General features: G+C 69.6%; 2 protein-coding genes and 1 long non-coding RNA gene across 3 annotated transcripts in view; all 3 read right to left on the bottom strand.

The window, feature by feature from the left end:
- The window catches only part of NDUFA3 (NADH:ubiquinone oxidoreductase subunit A3), a 95,389-nt gene that overhangs the window by 37,696 nt on the left and 41,282 nt on the right, over positions 1–16,411 (bottom strand). The window lies entirely within an intron of this gene.
- Positions 2,652–4,967, bottom strand: LOC136789426 (uncharacterized). Its single transcript, XR_010828180.1, has 4 exons — positions 4,901–4,967; positions 4,144–4,209; positions 3,151–3,283; positions 2,652–2,836 (listed from the first exon to the last, which is right to left on the bottom strand). It is a non-coding gene; the product is annotated as an uncharacterized lncRNA (long non-coding RNA).
- LOC136789419 (isochorismatase domain-containing protein 2-like) lies at positions 10,416–15,213 on the bottom strand. The gene is made up of 5 exons (XM_066989479.1): positions 15,050–15,213; positions 13,341–13,553; positions 12,592–12,662; positions 11,973–12,090; positions 10,416–10,543 (listed from the first exon to the last, which is right to left on the bottom strand). The coding sequence occupies exons 1-5, from the start codon at positions 15,179–15,181 to the stop codon at positions 10,424–10,426; spliced, it is 654 nt and encodes a 217-aa protein (XP_066845580.1). The 5' UTR covers positions 15,182–15,213; the 3' UTR covers positions 10,416–10,423.

Below are 16,411 nucleotides of genomic sequence, written 5' to 3'. Positions count from 1 at the left end.
TGCGTCTTGACGTATGCAAATGAGGCTGCCGCGGGTGCTCACGGGAGATCCACCCCCCAACTGAGGACCCCCCGACCCCCCGACACCACGTGACCCCCCCGCAGCCCACGTGACCCCATTGACTCAGCCGCGTGGCACGTGACGTCACTTTATTGCCCCTCCCCCCCCCCGTCCCCCGATCCCGTTTTTGGGATTTTTTTTGCTTAAAACAGGGGCCGGGACCCCCCTCCGCCCCCCTCCCCCATCGCCCCGGGGGACGCTAAGGCACGTGGGCCTGGGGGCGGGGCCTCGGGGGCAGGGGGCGGGGCCTAGGATAGGGGCGGGGTTAGAGGCAGGGGCGGGGCCTCGGGGGAGGGGGCGGGGCCTTGTCCGGGCCCCTCCCCCTTTTCTATGGCTTCTGTGGGGGGGGCTGTGGGGGGGAGGGGGGCTGTGGTGACATCACAGAGGCGACGTGACCGTGACGTCATCACAAGGGGCCGTGACGTCATCACAAGGGGCCGTGACGTCATCTCAATGGGGGCGTGGCGTCACAAAGGGGCGTGACATCATCACAAGGGGGGGCGTGACGTCATGGGGAGAATAAAAATGGGGGGCGGGGGGGTGACATCATCAAAAAGCCCCTCCCCCCCGTGACGTCACGGGGGCGGCGAGGGGCTGAGTCTTGGCAGTGACATCACGGTGACGTCATCGCCGAGCGCGGCGTGACGTCATCGGCAAGGTCCCCGCAGCGGTGACGTCACCGGCGTCCCTGGTGGCGGCCGGGCGTCACCTCCGGCAGTGACGTCATCGGGGTGGGGCCGTCCACAGTGCTGACGTCATCGGGGGGGGCGGGGCTCAGTGGGCTGTGACATCATCGGAGAGCGGCGAGCCGCCCAGTCCAGTGCAAGGACGTCAGGTGACGTCATCAGCTGCCGAGGTGAAGGGCGTGACATCATGAGGAGGCAGGATGTGACGTCATCGGCTGCCGTGTCCAGGGGTGTGACATCATCGGCTGCCATGTCCGGGGCTGTGACGTCATCAGCTGCCATGTCTGGGGGTGTGACATCATCAGCTACCATGTACAGGGGTGTGACATCATCAGTTGTCATGTACAGGGGTGTGACATCATCAGCTGCTATATCCGGGGGTGTGACATCATCAACTGCCATGTCCAGGGCTGTGACGTCATCGGCTACGAAGCCCCCGACCGCGGCAGGGCGGGCGGCTGAGTCCGGGGGTTGTGACATCATCAGGCACCTCGCCCCCAGCTGTGACGTCATCAGCCAGCGCCGGGGCCCTCGATGGTGACGTCACTGAGCCCTGGCCCGCGGCATCATTGGCTGCTGGGGCTCTGACATCATCAGGCGCGGGTCCTGGGCGGTGACATCATCGGGCTGTGATGTCATCGGGCCGTGCTGCTGTCGGGCTGTGATGTCATCGGGTTGAGGGCGGCTGTGATGTCACGGGGCTGCGACGTCATTTGGACAGGGCAACGTGGGGCTGTGATGTCATCCAGCTGTGACGTCATTGGAATGTGGGGTCATCGGGGTGTGACATCATCAGGGTGTGACATCATCAGGTTGTGACATCATTGGACTGTGACATCGCTGGGCTGTGACATCATCCGTCTGTGACATCGCTGGGCTGTGACATCCATCAGTGGGCCATGACATCATCAGGCTATGACATCGTTGGGCTGTGACATCATCAGGTTGTGACATCATCAGGTTGTGACATCATCAGGTTGTGACATCATTGGACTGTGACATCGTTGGGCTGTGACGTCATCGGGTTGTGACATCATCGGGCCGTGACGTCATCAGGCAGTGACATCAGCGGGCCGTGACATCATTGGGCAGTGACGTCATCGGGCCATTACGTCGTAGGGCTGTGACATCGTGGGCCGTGACATCACCAAGCCATGACACCGTAGGGTTATGACATCATCGGGCCGTGACATCATCAGGCAGTGACGTCATCAGGCAGTGACGTCACAAGGCAGTGACATCATTGGGCCGTGATGTCATCAGGCAGTGACATCATCGGGCCATGACTTCATCAGGCTGTGACATCATCGGGCCATGACGTCATCATGCCGTGACATCGTAGGGCTGTGACATCGTGGGCCGTGACATCACCACGCCATGACACCGTAGGGTTATGACATCATCGGGCCGTGACGTCATCAGGCAGTGACATCACCAGGCAGTGACGTCATCGGGCAGTGACGTCATCGGGCAGTGATGTCATCGGGCAGTGACATCACCACCCAAGGAGGGGGAGGGGGGACCCTGGCCCCGGGTGACCCCATCAGAGGCAGGGCCGGGGGGCTCCATGATGGGGGCTTGTGGGGGGGGGTCCCTCGGGTTCGGGGCTGTGGGGGGTCCCCCCGCCCCCCGTGCCCCCCGGCCCCCCCTACACGGTGACCTCGGTGCGGCTCCCGGTGCGCAGGTGGCTGCCGGGGGGGGCCCGGGCAGGAGCTGCAGCTCGGCCGTGCTCTGCCGCTGCGCCCCGAAAGCCTGGCGGCGGGCGGGGGCCGGGGGGGCAGCCCCCAGCCCCCCCTGCGCTCGGCCGGCCCGGGGGGCGACCCCCGCCCCCGCCCCCCACATCCCATCCCCACCCCCCCCCAGGCTGCTCTGGGAGGCGGCGCGGGAGGCGGGGGGCAGGGGGGGGGCGGGGGGGCGCCGGCCTCCCCCCCCCGCAGCGGGTGCGCGGCATCGTGCCCCCCCCCCGCCAGCAGCAGCTCCTGGGACAGCACGCGGCGGCCCGGCCCCCCCGGTTCGGGGGCAGGGGGAGAGTTCCCCGGGGGGGCCCCAAGGTCCCCAGGGACCCCCCAGGTCCTCCAGGTCCCGGTCGGCTGCGGGGGAGGAAAGAAAAAAAAAAAGGGGGGGGTCATATTGGGGGGGGTGTCACTGGGGGGGGGGGCATCGCGAGGGGGGGACATCGGATGGGGAGAAATGGGGGGGACAGGAAGGGGACGTTGGGGGGGGGCATGGGGGGGGCATGGGGGGGGGAAATGGGGGGGGCATGGGGGAGAGAATTGGGGGGGGGACACCGGGGGGGGGGCAGGAAGGGGACATTGGGGGGGGGGGGCATTGGGGGGGCATTGAGGGGGAGAATTCGGGGGGACACGGGAGGGGGGTCACGGGGGGGGGGGGGGGGGGGTCTCACCCAGGCGCTTGAGGGAGGCGCAGCGGCCGCCGGGGGGGGGGCCCCGGGGGCTCTCGTAGGGGGGGCAGCGGCGCCAGGTTGTGGAAGGAGCGCGAGCAGCTCAGGGGGCCCGGCGTGGGCGGCAGCCGCCAGTCTGGGGGGGGGGAACACGGGGGGGGGGGGGGGGGGGGCACGAGGGGGGGGGGGCACCGTCACCCCCTGTCCCCAATGGGGGGGGGTCGCCAAAACACCCCCATGATGAGGTGCCCCCCGGGATCCCTGCTGTGCCCCCCGTTACCCCCCATGCCCCCCCAGTGACCCCCATCACCCCCCCACACCCCCACTGTGCCCCCCATGACCCCCCATCCCCCCAACACCCCCCCCACGACCCCCCGTGCCCCCCATTACCCCCTGTGCCCCCCATGACCCCCCCATGTCCCCACTGTGCCCCCCATGACCCCACGACCCCCCATTACCCCCCATTGCCCCCCGTGCCCCCCAACACCCCCCCACGACCCCCCGTGCCCCCCATTACCCCTTATGCCCCCCCATGACCCCCATGCCCCCCATGACCACCGCCTGTGTGCCCCCCATGCCCCCACAAGACCCCCCCATGACCCCCATGACCTCCCCATGACCCCATGACCCCCCTGTGTCCCCCCATGACCCCCACGACCCCCCCATTACTGCCCATTGCCCCCTGTGCCCTCCCCCGACCCCCGTGACCCCCGTGCCCCCCCGGCCCCCGTGCCCCCAATGATCCCCCCGTGCCCTCCATCACCCCCATGTTCCCCCCCCCGACCCCCGTGACCCCCCAATGACCCCCCCGTGCCCCCCGACCCCCCCAATGACCCCCCGTGCCCCCCCGGCCCCCCGTGCCCCCAATGATCCCCCCGTGCCCTCCATCACCCCCATGTTCCCCCCCCGACCCCCCGTGACCCCCCCCCAATGACCCCCCCGTGCCCCCCCCCGACCCCCCCAATGACCCCCGTGCCCCCCGTGCCCCCCGCCCACCCAGCGTGGCTGCGCGGTGCTCGGGGCTCCCCACGTTCAGGTGCACGTAGCTGTGGTGGCCGGCGTCTGCACACGGGGGGGGGGGGGCACAGCATTATCCCCCCCCACGGACCACACGAGACCCCCCCCCAAACCCTATGGGGCCCCACGAGACCCCCCCCCCAAACCTTATAGGCCCCCCCCCAATCCCCATGGGACCCCCCCCAAGTCCCTACAGGACCCCCCCCCAATCCCCATAGGATGCCCCCAGTCCCCTTAGGACCCCCATCCCTTTAGGACCCCCCCCCCAAACCTTATGCCCCCCCAATCCCTATAGGACCCCCCCAAACCTTATGGCCCCCCTCAAATCCCCACAGGACCCCCCAAAATCCCTACCGGCCCCCCCAAATCCCTTTAGGACCCCCCCCCCAACCTTATGCCCCCCCAATCTTTTTAGGACCCCCCAAACCTTACGCCCCTCCCCCCAAATCCCCATAGGACCCCCCCAATCCCTATAGGACCCCCCAAATCCCCATAGGACCCCCCCAGGACTCCCCCCAAACCTTATGCCGCCCCCCCAATCTTTTTAGGACCCCCCCCAAACCTTATGCCCCCCCTCCCAAATCCCCATAGGACCCCCCCCCCAGGACCCCCTCAAACCTTATGCCCCCCCCAATTCCTATAGGACCCCCCCAAACCTTATGGGCCCCCCCTAATCCCCACAGGACCCCCCCCCCATCCCTCTGCTCCCCCCCTCAACCCCCCCCCACCTCCTCACCTGCGTCCCCCCCCAGCCCCCCCCCCCCAGCCCTTGACGGTGCTGTAGAGGGTCTTGGGGGGCCGGGGGGCGGTGTCGGGGGGCGGGGGGGGGCAGCACCCCGCTACTGCGCCGCTCGCCCGCCTGGTGCCGCAGGATGTCCACCAGCGCCCTGGGGGGGGGGGGGGCACGGGGGGGGGGGGGGGGGGGACACACACAGCGGGGGGCACGGTCAGGATACGGCCACGGCCCCCCTGGTCCCCAGCCCCAGGTCCCCGATGTGCCCCCATATCCCCCCCGGTGTCCCCCCCCACTTGCTTCCCCCTCTCTCCCCCCCCCCGCCCCATACCCCCCACATCCCCATATCCCCCCCATAACCCCCCCCATGTCACCCCCCGACCCCCAGCCCCCCAGCGCCCCCCCCTCGGTGTCTCCCCCACCCCCCGGAGCCCCCCCCCACCTTCTTCCCCCCCCTCCTCGCTGCCCCCCCCAGCGCCGCCCTGAGCCCCAGCCCCATCCCCCCCATAGCCCCCCATGTCCCCCCCCATCCCCCCCCCCCATGTCCCCATTCCCCCCCGCCCCCCCAGGAGCCCCCCCACCTGCTTCCCCCCCCTCCTCCCGCCCCATATCCCCCCACATCCCCCCACATCCCCCCCCATGTCCCCCCCCACCCATGCCCCCACCTGCCCCCCCCCCCGCCCCCATACCCCCCCCAGCCCCCCTGCGCCCCCCCCCCCCCAGGATCCCCCCCCCAACCTTCTTCCCCCCCCCCCTCCCCCCCCCCCCCCGCGCCGCCCTGAGCCCCATCCCCATCCCCCCCTATAACCCCCCCCATGTCCCCCCCCCCGCCCCCCCCAGGAGCCCCCCCACCTGCTTCCCCCCCCTGCCCCATACCCCCCACATCCCCATATCCCCCCATACCCCCCATAACCCCCCCCAGCCCCCCCCCAGGAGCCCCCCACCTGCCCCCCCCCTCCCCCCGCCCCATACCCCCCCACATCCCCATATCCCCCCATACCCCCCCATAACCCCCCCCACCGCCCCCCCAGCCCCCCCCACGCCCCCCAGCCCCCCCCCCCCGGAGCCCCCCCCACCTGCTTCCCCCCACATCCCCATATCCCCCCCATACCCCCCCATAACCCCCCACCGCCCCCCCCAGCCCCCCACGCCCCCCGCCCCCCCCCGGGAGCCCCCCCCCCCCCACCTGCCCCCCCCCCCCCTTGCCCCATACCCCCCCCATCCCCATATCCCCCCATACCCCCCCATACCCCCCCCCCACCGCCCCCCCAGCCCCCCCACCGCCCCCCAGCCCCCCCCCACGCCCCCCAGCCTGCTTCCCCCCCGAGCCCCCCCCCACCTGCATCCCCCCCCTCCCCCCCCCCCCCGCCCCCCCCCCCCGGCCCCCCACCTGCGCCGCCCTGAGCCCCAGCCCCATCCCCATCCCCATATCCCATATCCCCCCATAACCCCCCCGCCCCCCACGCCCCCCCCCCCCCCCCCCCCACCTGCCCCCCCCCTCCCCCCCCCCCCCCCGCCCCCCCCCTCCCGGCCCCCCCCCCAGCGCCGCCCTGAGCCCCAGCCCCAGCGCCAGCCCCAGGCTCAGGACCCCGCACACGGCGTAGGCGGCGCTGCCGGCGGCTCCCCCCCCCGGCCGCCACGGCGGCGGCGGCGGCCGAGGCGGGGGGGGCCGGGGGGCCGGGGGGGGCGGGGGCCGGGGGGCGGCCGTGGCGGCCCAGCGGGGGCTCTGCAGGTTGGTGCAGCGGCGCTGCTCCAGGCGGCGCCCGCGGTGCTCGCAGCAGAAGCGGTAGTGGCAGCTCCCGCAGCAGTAGCGGAACGCCCCCGTGGAGCAGTTGAAGGCGGCGTCGTACTGCCCCATCACGTCGTAGTAACCCTGGCACAGCTCGGCCGGGGGCCCCCGGCCCCCCCCGGGGAGCCCCCCTCCCACTCCCCGCCTCCGCCTCCGCCTCCGCTGCCCCCGCGGCGGGGAGGCGGAGTTGGGGAGGGGAGGGGGGAGGGGGGAGGGGGGAGGGGGCCCCGGCGTGGGGAGGGGGGGCGGGGGGATGGGGAGAGAGGAGGGGGGGGGGGGGAGGGGAGGGGGGTGTGAGAGGGGGAGAGAGGGAGGGGCCAAGGCGGCGCAGAGGAGGGCGGGGAGGGCGGCGTGCATGGTGGGGGGGGGGGTTGGGGGGTGGGGGGTTAAATGAATTGGGGGGGGTCTAAGGGGGTGGGGGGGGTAATGGGGGGGTAATGGGGGTGGGGGGGTGAGGAGGGGGTGAGGGGGGTTAAATGGGGCGGGGGGGGTCTAAAGGGGGGTGGGGGGGTAATGGGGGTAATGGGGGTAAGGGGGGTGGGGGGGTCTAAAGGGGGGTCTGAGGGGGGTGGGGGGCCCTGATGGGGGATGGGGGGGCTCTAAGGGGGGTTAAATGGGGTGAGGGGGGGTCTAAAGGGGGGTGGGGGGGTAATGGGGGGTAATGGGGGTAAGGGGGGTCTAAGGGGGGTCTGAGGGGGTGGGGGAGGCCCTAATGGGGGGATGGGGGCTCTAAGGGGGGTCAAATGGGGTAAGGGGGGTCTAAAGGGGGTGGGGGGGCTAATGGGGGCTAATGGGGGTAAAGGGGGTCTAAGGGGGGTGGGGGGCCCCAATGGGGGATGGGGGGCTCTTAGGGGGGTTAAATGGGGTGAGGGGGGGTCTAAAGGGGGTGGGGGGCTAATGGGGGGGCTAATGGGGGTAAAGGGGGTCTAAGGGGGGTGGGGGGCCCTAATGGGGGATGGGGGGCTCTTAGGGGGTTAAATGGGGTGAGGGGGGTTCTGAGGGGGTGGGGGGGCTCTAAGGGGGCTTTAATGGGGGTGGGGGGCCCTAAGGGGGACAGTGGGGGTAGGGGGGCCGCAAAGGGGGTGGGGGGCTCCAGTGGGGCCCCACTGGGGGGCTCAGTTGGAGGGGGGGCTCTGGAGGGGGTCCCTAATTGAGGGGGGGCGCGGAGGGGGGACTCCCCAATTAGTCGTGGGAAACGGGGTCCCTAATGAGGGGTTCGGCGGCGGGGGGGGGGCATTAGCAGGAGGGGGCGGGGGTCCCAATTTGGGGAGGGGGCTATGGGGGGGTCCCTAATTGGGGGGGCTGAGCCTTCTCCCTGAGCTGCTCCTGTAAAAAAAAAAAGGGGGGGGTTAAAAAAAGGGGGGTAAAAAAAAGGGGGGTAAAAAAAAGGGGGGGTAAAAGAAAAGGGGGGGTAAAAGAAAAGGGGGGAGGGGTAAAAAAAGGGGGGTGTCCCCCGTTACCCACAATGCCTTGCTCCCTTTGGGGGGGTGCGGGAGCCCGGCCCCTCCCCCGCGGTCCTCCCGTCGCCAAGGCAGCATCCCCGTCGCCATGGCAACGGCTGCCCGGCAACGGCTGCCCGGCAACGGCTGCCCTTCCCCCCCATTCATCCCCCCCATTCATCCCCCCCCATTCACACGCCTTGCACACGCGTGTGCACCCCGACACACGTGGCCACGGGGCCGCGCACACGCGTGTGTGCCCGGGGGGCTGCCGCCGACCCCCCCCTTGCACACGCATGTGCACACGCGTGCTCCAAGCCCTGTGAGTAGGTGCACACGCGTGTGTCACGCTTCTGCCCCCCCCCCCAAGCTGTCACACGCCGGTGTCACACGCGCCGGGACGGTGTCACCCACCCGGGGGCTGTGGCACGCGCGTGGTGTCGGTGTCACACGCGCGGTGTCGGTGTCACACGCGCGGCGTCGGTGTCACACGCGTGGTGTCGGTGTCACACGAGCCCCGTGTCGGTGTCACACAAGCCTCGTGTCAGTGGCACGCACACACCATGTCGGTGCGACACACTCAGTGTCACACGAGCCCCATGTCGGTGTCACGCGCATGGTGTCACCGTCACGCACCGTATTGGTGTCACACACGCCATGTCAGTGTCACACGACCACCGGCAGTGTCACACCAGCCCTGTGTCGGTGTCACACACGCTGTGTCGGTGTCACACGCGCTGTGTCGGTGTCACTGTCACACACCGTATCAGTGTCACACGAGCCCCGTGTCGGTGTCACATGCGTGGTGTTGGTGTCACACGCTCAGTGTCGGTGTCACACGCGCCCCGTGTCACTGCCACACGTGTGGTGTCGGTGTCACACACTCGGTGTCACTGTCACATGTGCCGCGTTGGTGTCACACGCTCGGTGTCAGTGCCACACGCGCCCCGTGTCACTGTCACACGCGTGGTGTTGGTGTCACATGCTCGGTGTCGGTGCCACACGCGCCCCGTGTCACTGGCACACGCGCCCCGTGTTGGTGTCACACACTCGGTGTCACTGTCACACAAGCCCCGTGTCGGTGTCACACGCGTGGTGTCGGTGTCACACGCTCAGTGTCGGTGCCACACCCGCCCCGTGTCACTGTCACACAAGCCCCGTGTCGCTGTCACACGCACAGTGTCGGTGCCACACGCGCCCCGTGTCACTGGCACACGCGCCCCGTGTCAGTGTCACACACTCGGTGTCACTGTCACACAAGCCCCGTGTCGGTGTCACACGCGTGGTGTCGGTGTCACACGCGCCCCGTGTCACTGCCACACGCGTGGTGTCGGTGTCACACACTCGGTGTCACTGTCACATGTGCCGCGTTGGTGTCACACGCTCGGTGTCAGTGCCACACGCGCCCGTGTCACTGTCACACGCGTGGTGTCGGTGTCACACGCTCGGTGTCGGTGTCACACGCGCCCCGTGTCACTGCCACACGCGTGGTGTCGGTGTCACACACGCGGTGTCGGTGCCACACGCGCCCCGTGTCACTGTCACACGCGTGGTGTCGGTGTCACACACTCGGTGTCACTGTCACACGCGTGGTGTCGGTGTCACACGCGTGGTGTCGGTGTCACACGCTCGGTGTCGGTGTCCCCCCCCCCGACACTGCCCCCCCGCCCCCCGCTGTCACACCGGGGCCACCCCCGCGCCCCCCTCCCCCCCCCGGGGGGGTCCCTCGCCGCTTACCGGTGCTGGGGGGTTCCCGGTTCTTGGGGGGGGGGTCCCGGTGCTGGGGGGGGGCCCGGGGGGGGGGCGTCGCGGAGCCCCCGCAGGACGCAGCCCCCGGTGGGATCCAGCGGCAGCTCCCGCGGGGGGGGGGGGTGGGGGGGGGGCCGAGGGGGCTGCTCATTGGCGGAGCGCAGCCAATGGGGGCGCGGGGGCGGGGCCTGAGAGCCCCCCCCCCCCCCCCTTTTTTTTTTTTCCCAGGGCTTCATTAAGAAAAGGCTGCGGGGGGGTGGGGCTGGCAGGCAGCGGGGGGGGGGGGGGCGGGGGGTCCCACGGTGCCCCCCCCGAGCCCCCCTTTGATGCCCCCCAATGCCCCTCCCCCTTCGATGCCCCCCCCCCCCAAGCCCCTCCCTTTGATGCCCCCCCAATTCCCCTCCCCCCTTTGATGCCCCCCCCGGACCCCCCCCTTTGATGCCCCCCCCCCCCCCCAAAATACTCAGACAACACAAGGGAGGGGAGCAGCGTTTGTGCCCCCCCCAAAGGGGGGGGGGAGTTGTGCCCCCAAGGGGGGGAGGGCAGAATTTATTGCGCCCCCCCCCCCCAAGCCGGGGGGCCCCGCTCAGAGCCCCCCATGGGGCCCAGGGCCCCCAGCAGGGGCAGCAGCCCCGTGTCGGGCGCCGGCTCCTTGATCAGCTGCTGCACCTGCGAGAGAGGCGCTAATTAGTCTTAATTAGGACTAATTAGGGTGGGGACCCCAACATCCGCCCCCAGGGACCCCCTTCTGCCTCATGGCCCCCCCAGATTGCTAATGAGCCACAGGCAGGGGCTAATGAACCTGGTAACGAGCCCCAGGCAGACCAACCTGTTGCTGGGGGCTAACGAGGCCTGTAATTAACCTGCTAATTAGCCCGGTAATTGGCCCGCTAATGAGCCCCATAACCAACCCGCTAACGGACCCCATAACCAATGCACTAATGAGCCCCGTAACTGCCCCGCTAACGAGCCCCAGAACCAACCAACTAATTAGCCCTATTAATGAGCCCTGTAACCAACCCACTAATTAGTCCCATACCCATCCCGTTAATGAACCCCACAACCAACCCACTAATTAGCCCCATACCCATCCCATTAACGAGCCCTGTAACCAACCCACTAATTAATCCTATAACCAACCCACTAATTAACCCCACAACCAACCCACTAATTAGCCCCATACCCATCCGTTAATGAACCCCACAACCAACCCACTAATTAGTCCCATACCCGTCCCATTAATGAACACCACAACCAACCCACTAATTAATCCTATAACCAACCCGCTAACGAACCCCAACACCAACCCGCTAACGAACCCCATACCTGCCCCACTAACGAACCCCACAACCAACCCACTAATTAGTCCGATTCCCGTCCCATTAACGAGCCCTGTAACCAACCCACTAATGAATCCTCTAAGCAACCCACTAATGAACCCCATACCTGCCCCACTAACGAACCCCACAACCAACCCACTAATTAGCCCCACACCCATCCCATTAACGACCCCCTTAACCAACCCGCTAACGAGCCCCCATAACCGACCCACCAACCCACCCAACCAACCATGTGGGCGAGCCTCTAAGGGCCCCACTAATTAAACCACGCCCAATTAATTAAGCTGTAGGCCCATTAATTAACCCGTGAACCCCATTAATTAACCCCTTAACGACCCCATTGACGGCCCCAGTCCTCGGGGGCAGGGGCGTGGCTCCGTGCCGGGGGCGTGGCCTCGGTGGGTGGGCGGGGCTCGGGTGCGAAGGTGGGCGGGGCCACGTCACCGCGTGGGCGTGGCCACATGGCAAAGGGGCGTGGCCAGCCACGCGGGCTGGGGGCGTGGCCTGGCTGGGCAGGGCCGCTGCATTGGCAGGGTGGGCGGGGCTTATCGGTTGGGGGCGTGGCCTGGATGGGTGGGCGTGGATGGGTGGGCGTGGCCTGGCTGGGGGCGTGGCCTGGCTGGGGGCGTGGCCTGGCCGGGCAGGGCTCCTGCAGCAGTGGGGTGAAGGTGGGGGGGGGGGGAGGTGGTTTATTGGGTGTGGGCGTGGCCAGGGCGGGTGGGCGTGGCTATGGGCGTGGCAGGGGGCGTGGTCGGGACCTGGCGGAAGCGCGGGTGCGCGGCGTCGCGCAGGAGCTGCAGCAGGAGGCTCTCGCTGGTGGTCAGGAAGGCGCCGCTCTGCCGCAGCCGGGCCAGCGCCACCGCGCGGTCCACCTGGCTGGGGGGGGACGGGGGGGGCACCTCTGGGTGTCACCTCCTGGGTGTCAGCCCATGCCCCCGGCGTGTCACCCCCGGTGTTACCTCCCCCTTTTTGCCCCCCAGCCCCCCATTTTACCCCCTATCCCCTTCTTGCCCCCCAGCACCCCTTTATCCCCCCTGTGTGTCCCATAACCCCTCTTTTGCCCCCCCAGCCCCCCATTTTACCCCCCTATCCCCCTTTTTGCCCCCCAATACTCCTTCATCCCCCCGTGTGTCCCATAACCCCTCTTTTGCCCCCCCAGCCCCCCATTTTACCCCCATCCCCATAGCCCCCTTTTTGCCCCCACCCAGCACCCCTTTATCCCCCCCACGTGTCCCATAACCCCTCTTTTGCCCCCCAGCCCCCCATTTTACCCCCCTAACCCCCTTTTGCCCCCCCCCAATCCCCCCCTTCATCCTCCCCACGTGTCCCAAAACCCCTCTTTTGCCCCCCTGCCCCCCTTTTGCCCCCACCCCCAACCTGCGGGAGGAGCAGGCGTCCACCACCACGTGCACGTCCAGGCCCCGGTCCAGCAGATCCAGTGCTGTGCTCTGGGGGGGAGGGGGTGTGTGAATTTGGGGGGGGGTGTGAATTTGGGGGGGGGGGGCAGGGCATCCACACTGTGCCCCCCCCAGCCACTTCACCCCCATCAGGTCTTCTCCCAATGCCCCCAGCCCCCCCAGCCACCAGGGCTCCCCCCCCCAGCCCCCCTCACGGTGCCCCCCAGGACCCCCCAGCCCGACGAGGGGCCCCCAGGACCTCCCCAGGACCCTTCCCAGGTCCCCAGGAACCCCCCAGGGACCCTCCCAGCCCCTCACGGTGCCCCCAGGACCCTCCATGAAGCCCCCAGGGACCCCCCCAGGACCCCATGAAGCCCCCCCAGGCCCCCTCCAGCCCCCAGGGACCCCTCCCAGCCCCTCATGAAGCCCCCTAGGGACCTCCCCAGCCCCCCATGAAGCCTCCTAGGCCCCCCCAGCCCCCAGGGACCCCCCCAGCCCCTCATGAAGCCCCCCAGGGACCCCCCAACCCCCCATGAAGCCTCCTAGGCCCCCCCAGCCCCCAGGGACAACCCCCAGCCCCTCATGAAGCCCCCCAGGGACCCCCCCAACCCCCCATGAAGCCTCCTAGGCCCCCCCAGCCCCTCATGGCCGCCCCAGAACCTCCCCAGCCCCCCATGACCCCCCCAGCCCCTTACGGAGCCCCCCCCCAGCCCCCCCCAAGCCCCTCACCAGGATGCAGGCCTGGGTCTCGATGCCACAGAGGAGGACGGAGGTGAGGCCGGGGCGCGCGCTCAGCTCGGCCTCCACGGGGGGCACCAGCATGCTGAAGCAGGTTTTGGGGTGCTTGGGGAGGTCCTGAGCCCCCAGCTCGGGCACCGTGGGGCCCAGCGCCCGTGGGTGCTGCTCCGTCACCACCACCGGCACCTCCAGCTCGCGGCACGCCTGCGGGGGGGAGGTTTTGGGGGGACCCCGAGGTTTGTGGGGTGGGGGGGCACACTCAAGGGTTTGGGGTCCCCCACAAGGCTTTGGGGGAGGTCCCACATAAGGTTTTGGGGTCCCCCACAAAGTTTTGGGGTCCCCCATGCGGTTTTGGGGTCTCACCCAAGGGTTTGGGGGGTGGCACCCAAGGTTTTGGGGTCCCACTCAAGAGTTTGTGGTCCTACACAGGGTTTTGGGGTGCCACCCAGGATTTTGGGGTCCTACACGAGGTTTTAGGGTGCCCCCCAAGGGTTTGGGGGGTCTCACCCAAGGCTTTGGGGTCCCACGTGAGGCTTTGGGGCCCCCACGAGGCTTTGGGGGGGGGTGGCACCCAAGGGTTTGGGGCCCTACCCAAGATTTTGGGGTCCCCCACATGGGTTTGGGGTGCCACAAAAGGTTTTGGGGCCCTGCACAAGAGTTTGAGGTCCCACCCAAGGGGTCCACCTTGGGGCACAGGAGGGTGCAGGGGGTGCCAGCACCCAAACAATGGGGTGCAGGAGTGTGCTGGCACCCAGATAATGGGGTACAGGGGGTGTGTGGGGTGCCAGCACCCAGCCCTTGGGGCACAGGGGGTGCCGGCACCCAGATGTTGGGGTACAGGGGGTACCAGCACCCAGACAGCGGGGTGCAGGAGGTGTGTGGGGTGCTGGCACCCAGATAATGGGGTACAGGGGGTGCCAGCACCCAGACAGCGGGGTGCAGGAGGTATGTGGGGTGCTGGTACCCAGATGTTGGAGTACAGGGGGTGCCAGCACCCACATAATGGGGTGTAGGGGGTGCATGGGGTGCCAGCACCCAGACGTTGGGGTGCAGGAGTGTGCTGGCACCCAGGTAACGGGGTGCAGGGGGTGTGTAGCGTGCCAGCACCCAGCCCTTGGGGACAGGGGGTGTCAGCACCCAGACATTGGGGTGCAGGAGGGTGCTGGCACCCAGACAATGGGGTACAGGAGGGTGTGTGGGGTGCTGGTACCCAGACATTGGAGTACAGGGGGTGCCAGCACCCACATAATGGGGTGTAGGGGGTGCATGGGGTGCCAGCACCCAGACGTTGGGGTGCAGGAGTGTGCTGGCACCCAGATAACGGGGTGCAGGGGGTGCATGGGGTGCCAGCACCCAGACATTGGGGTGTAGGAGGGTGCTGGCACCCAGATAACGGGGTGCATGGGGTGCCAGCACCCAGACATTGGGGTGTAGGAGGGTGCTGGCACCCAGATAACGGGGTGCAGGGGGTGCATGGGGTGCCAGCACCCAGACATTGGGGTGTAGGAGGGTGCTGGCACCCAGATAACGGGGTGCAGGGGTGTGTAGGGTGCCAGCACCCAGCCCTTGGGGCACAGGGGAGTGCCAGCACCCAGATAACGGGGCACGGGGAGGTGCTGGCACCCAGATATTGGGGTACGGGGGGGGGGGGGGGGGCGCAGGGGGTGTGCGGGGTCCGGGCCCCCAGCCCCCGCGGGTACCTGCAGCACGCGGGCGGCGACGGCGACGACCTGGGGGAAGAAGGCGACGCTGTGGCGGAACCGCTCCTGGAGGTCGCACAGGAAGAGCACGGAGCTGCACGGGGACAGCCGGCCCAGGCGGCGGCCGGCCATGGCGGGGGGGGGCCGGGGGGGGCCCGGGGGGGCCGGGACACGCGGGGGGGTCCCGAAGAGGAGACCCGGGGGGTCCTGGGAGGGTCCCGGCGTGGGGGGACAAGCAGGGGGGTCGAGGGGGGGGGGGGGGGGGGTACTCGGGGAGGGGACCCGGGGGGTCCCGGGGGTGGGGGACACCCGGGGGGGTCCCGGACACCCGGGGGGTCCCGGGGGAGGTCCCAGGGGGTTCCGGGGGGTCCCGGACACGCGGGGGGGTCCCGAGGGGGCGGTTCCGGGAAGGTCCCGGTGAGGCCGCGGCGGCCCCGGGTGAGTGGCGGCGGGGGGGGGCGGTCACGTGGCACCGCCCCTGTGGGGGGGGGGGTGGTCACGTGGAGCCCGCCCACGCTCTCTCCGCGTGCACCAGGATCACGTGACGCCGCCCCCGGGGCACACGCGTGTGAGCAGCCCTCCCCCCCCCTCCCCGCGCCGTGAGCGGGGGTCACGTGGCCGCCGCAGGGCAGCCAATCGGAAGCCGCGCGCTGCCACCGCCCCCGAGCACCGCCCCTCGCGGCGGCCAATCGGCTTCTCCCATGAAGCCGGCCAATGGGAGGCTTCGACCGGTTCAAGCCCCGCCCCCACGCCTGCTCGCAGCCAATCAGAAGGTGTTGCTCCGCCCCCTCCGAAAGCCACGCCCCGAGGCTGCTGCAGCCTATCAGCGCTAAGGCGGGGCCCCAACCCACTAGGCGCCCCCCTGCCAACCAATCAGAGACGGGAGGCGTGGCGGCCACGCCCTCCGGCAGCTCAGCCAATGGGAGCGCGGCGCGGGCGGTGACGTGCCAGGGGCAGTTTGTGAATGGGCCTGGGGTGGGGGGTGGCGTCCCCCGCGTTACCATGGCGACCGCCTGGGGGTTCTCCTGTTGCCACGGAGACAGACGGGGATGACGTCACCCCGACCTCCGGGCCGGTAGCTAGGGAGCGTCGGTCTGTCACCATGGCAACGGCCGAGGGGTGACATCACCCCCGCAGCCCCACCCGTTGCCACGGAGACCCAGCCACGCGTCGCCATGGCAACGCCCCCCCCCTCAGTGACCGCAGGTGACCTCACCCGGTTCTCGGGGGGGGGGTCCCGGGGGCGTGGCCTCCCGGGGATTGCCCGGGGGGCGTGGCCAGGTTGGGGGCGTGGTCAACGAGGGCGTGGCTTAAAGGGGGCGTGGCTTAAAGGGGGCGTGGCTTAAAGGGGGCGTGGCCTTG

The sequence above is a fragment of the Anser cygnoides genome, unplaced genomic scaffold (genome assembly GCF_040182565.1).
Source record: "Anser cygnoides isolate HZ-2024a breed goose unplaced genomic scaffold, Taihu_goose_T2T_genome scaffold_44_1, whole genome shotgun sequence".
NCBI classification, from domain to species: Eukaryota; Metazoa; Chordata; class Aves; order Anseriformes; family Anatidae; genus Anser; species Anser cygnoides.
Note: the sequence above shows the minus strand (reverse complement) of the source record. Positions and strands in the feature narration are given on the sequence as shown.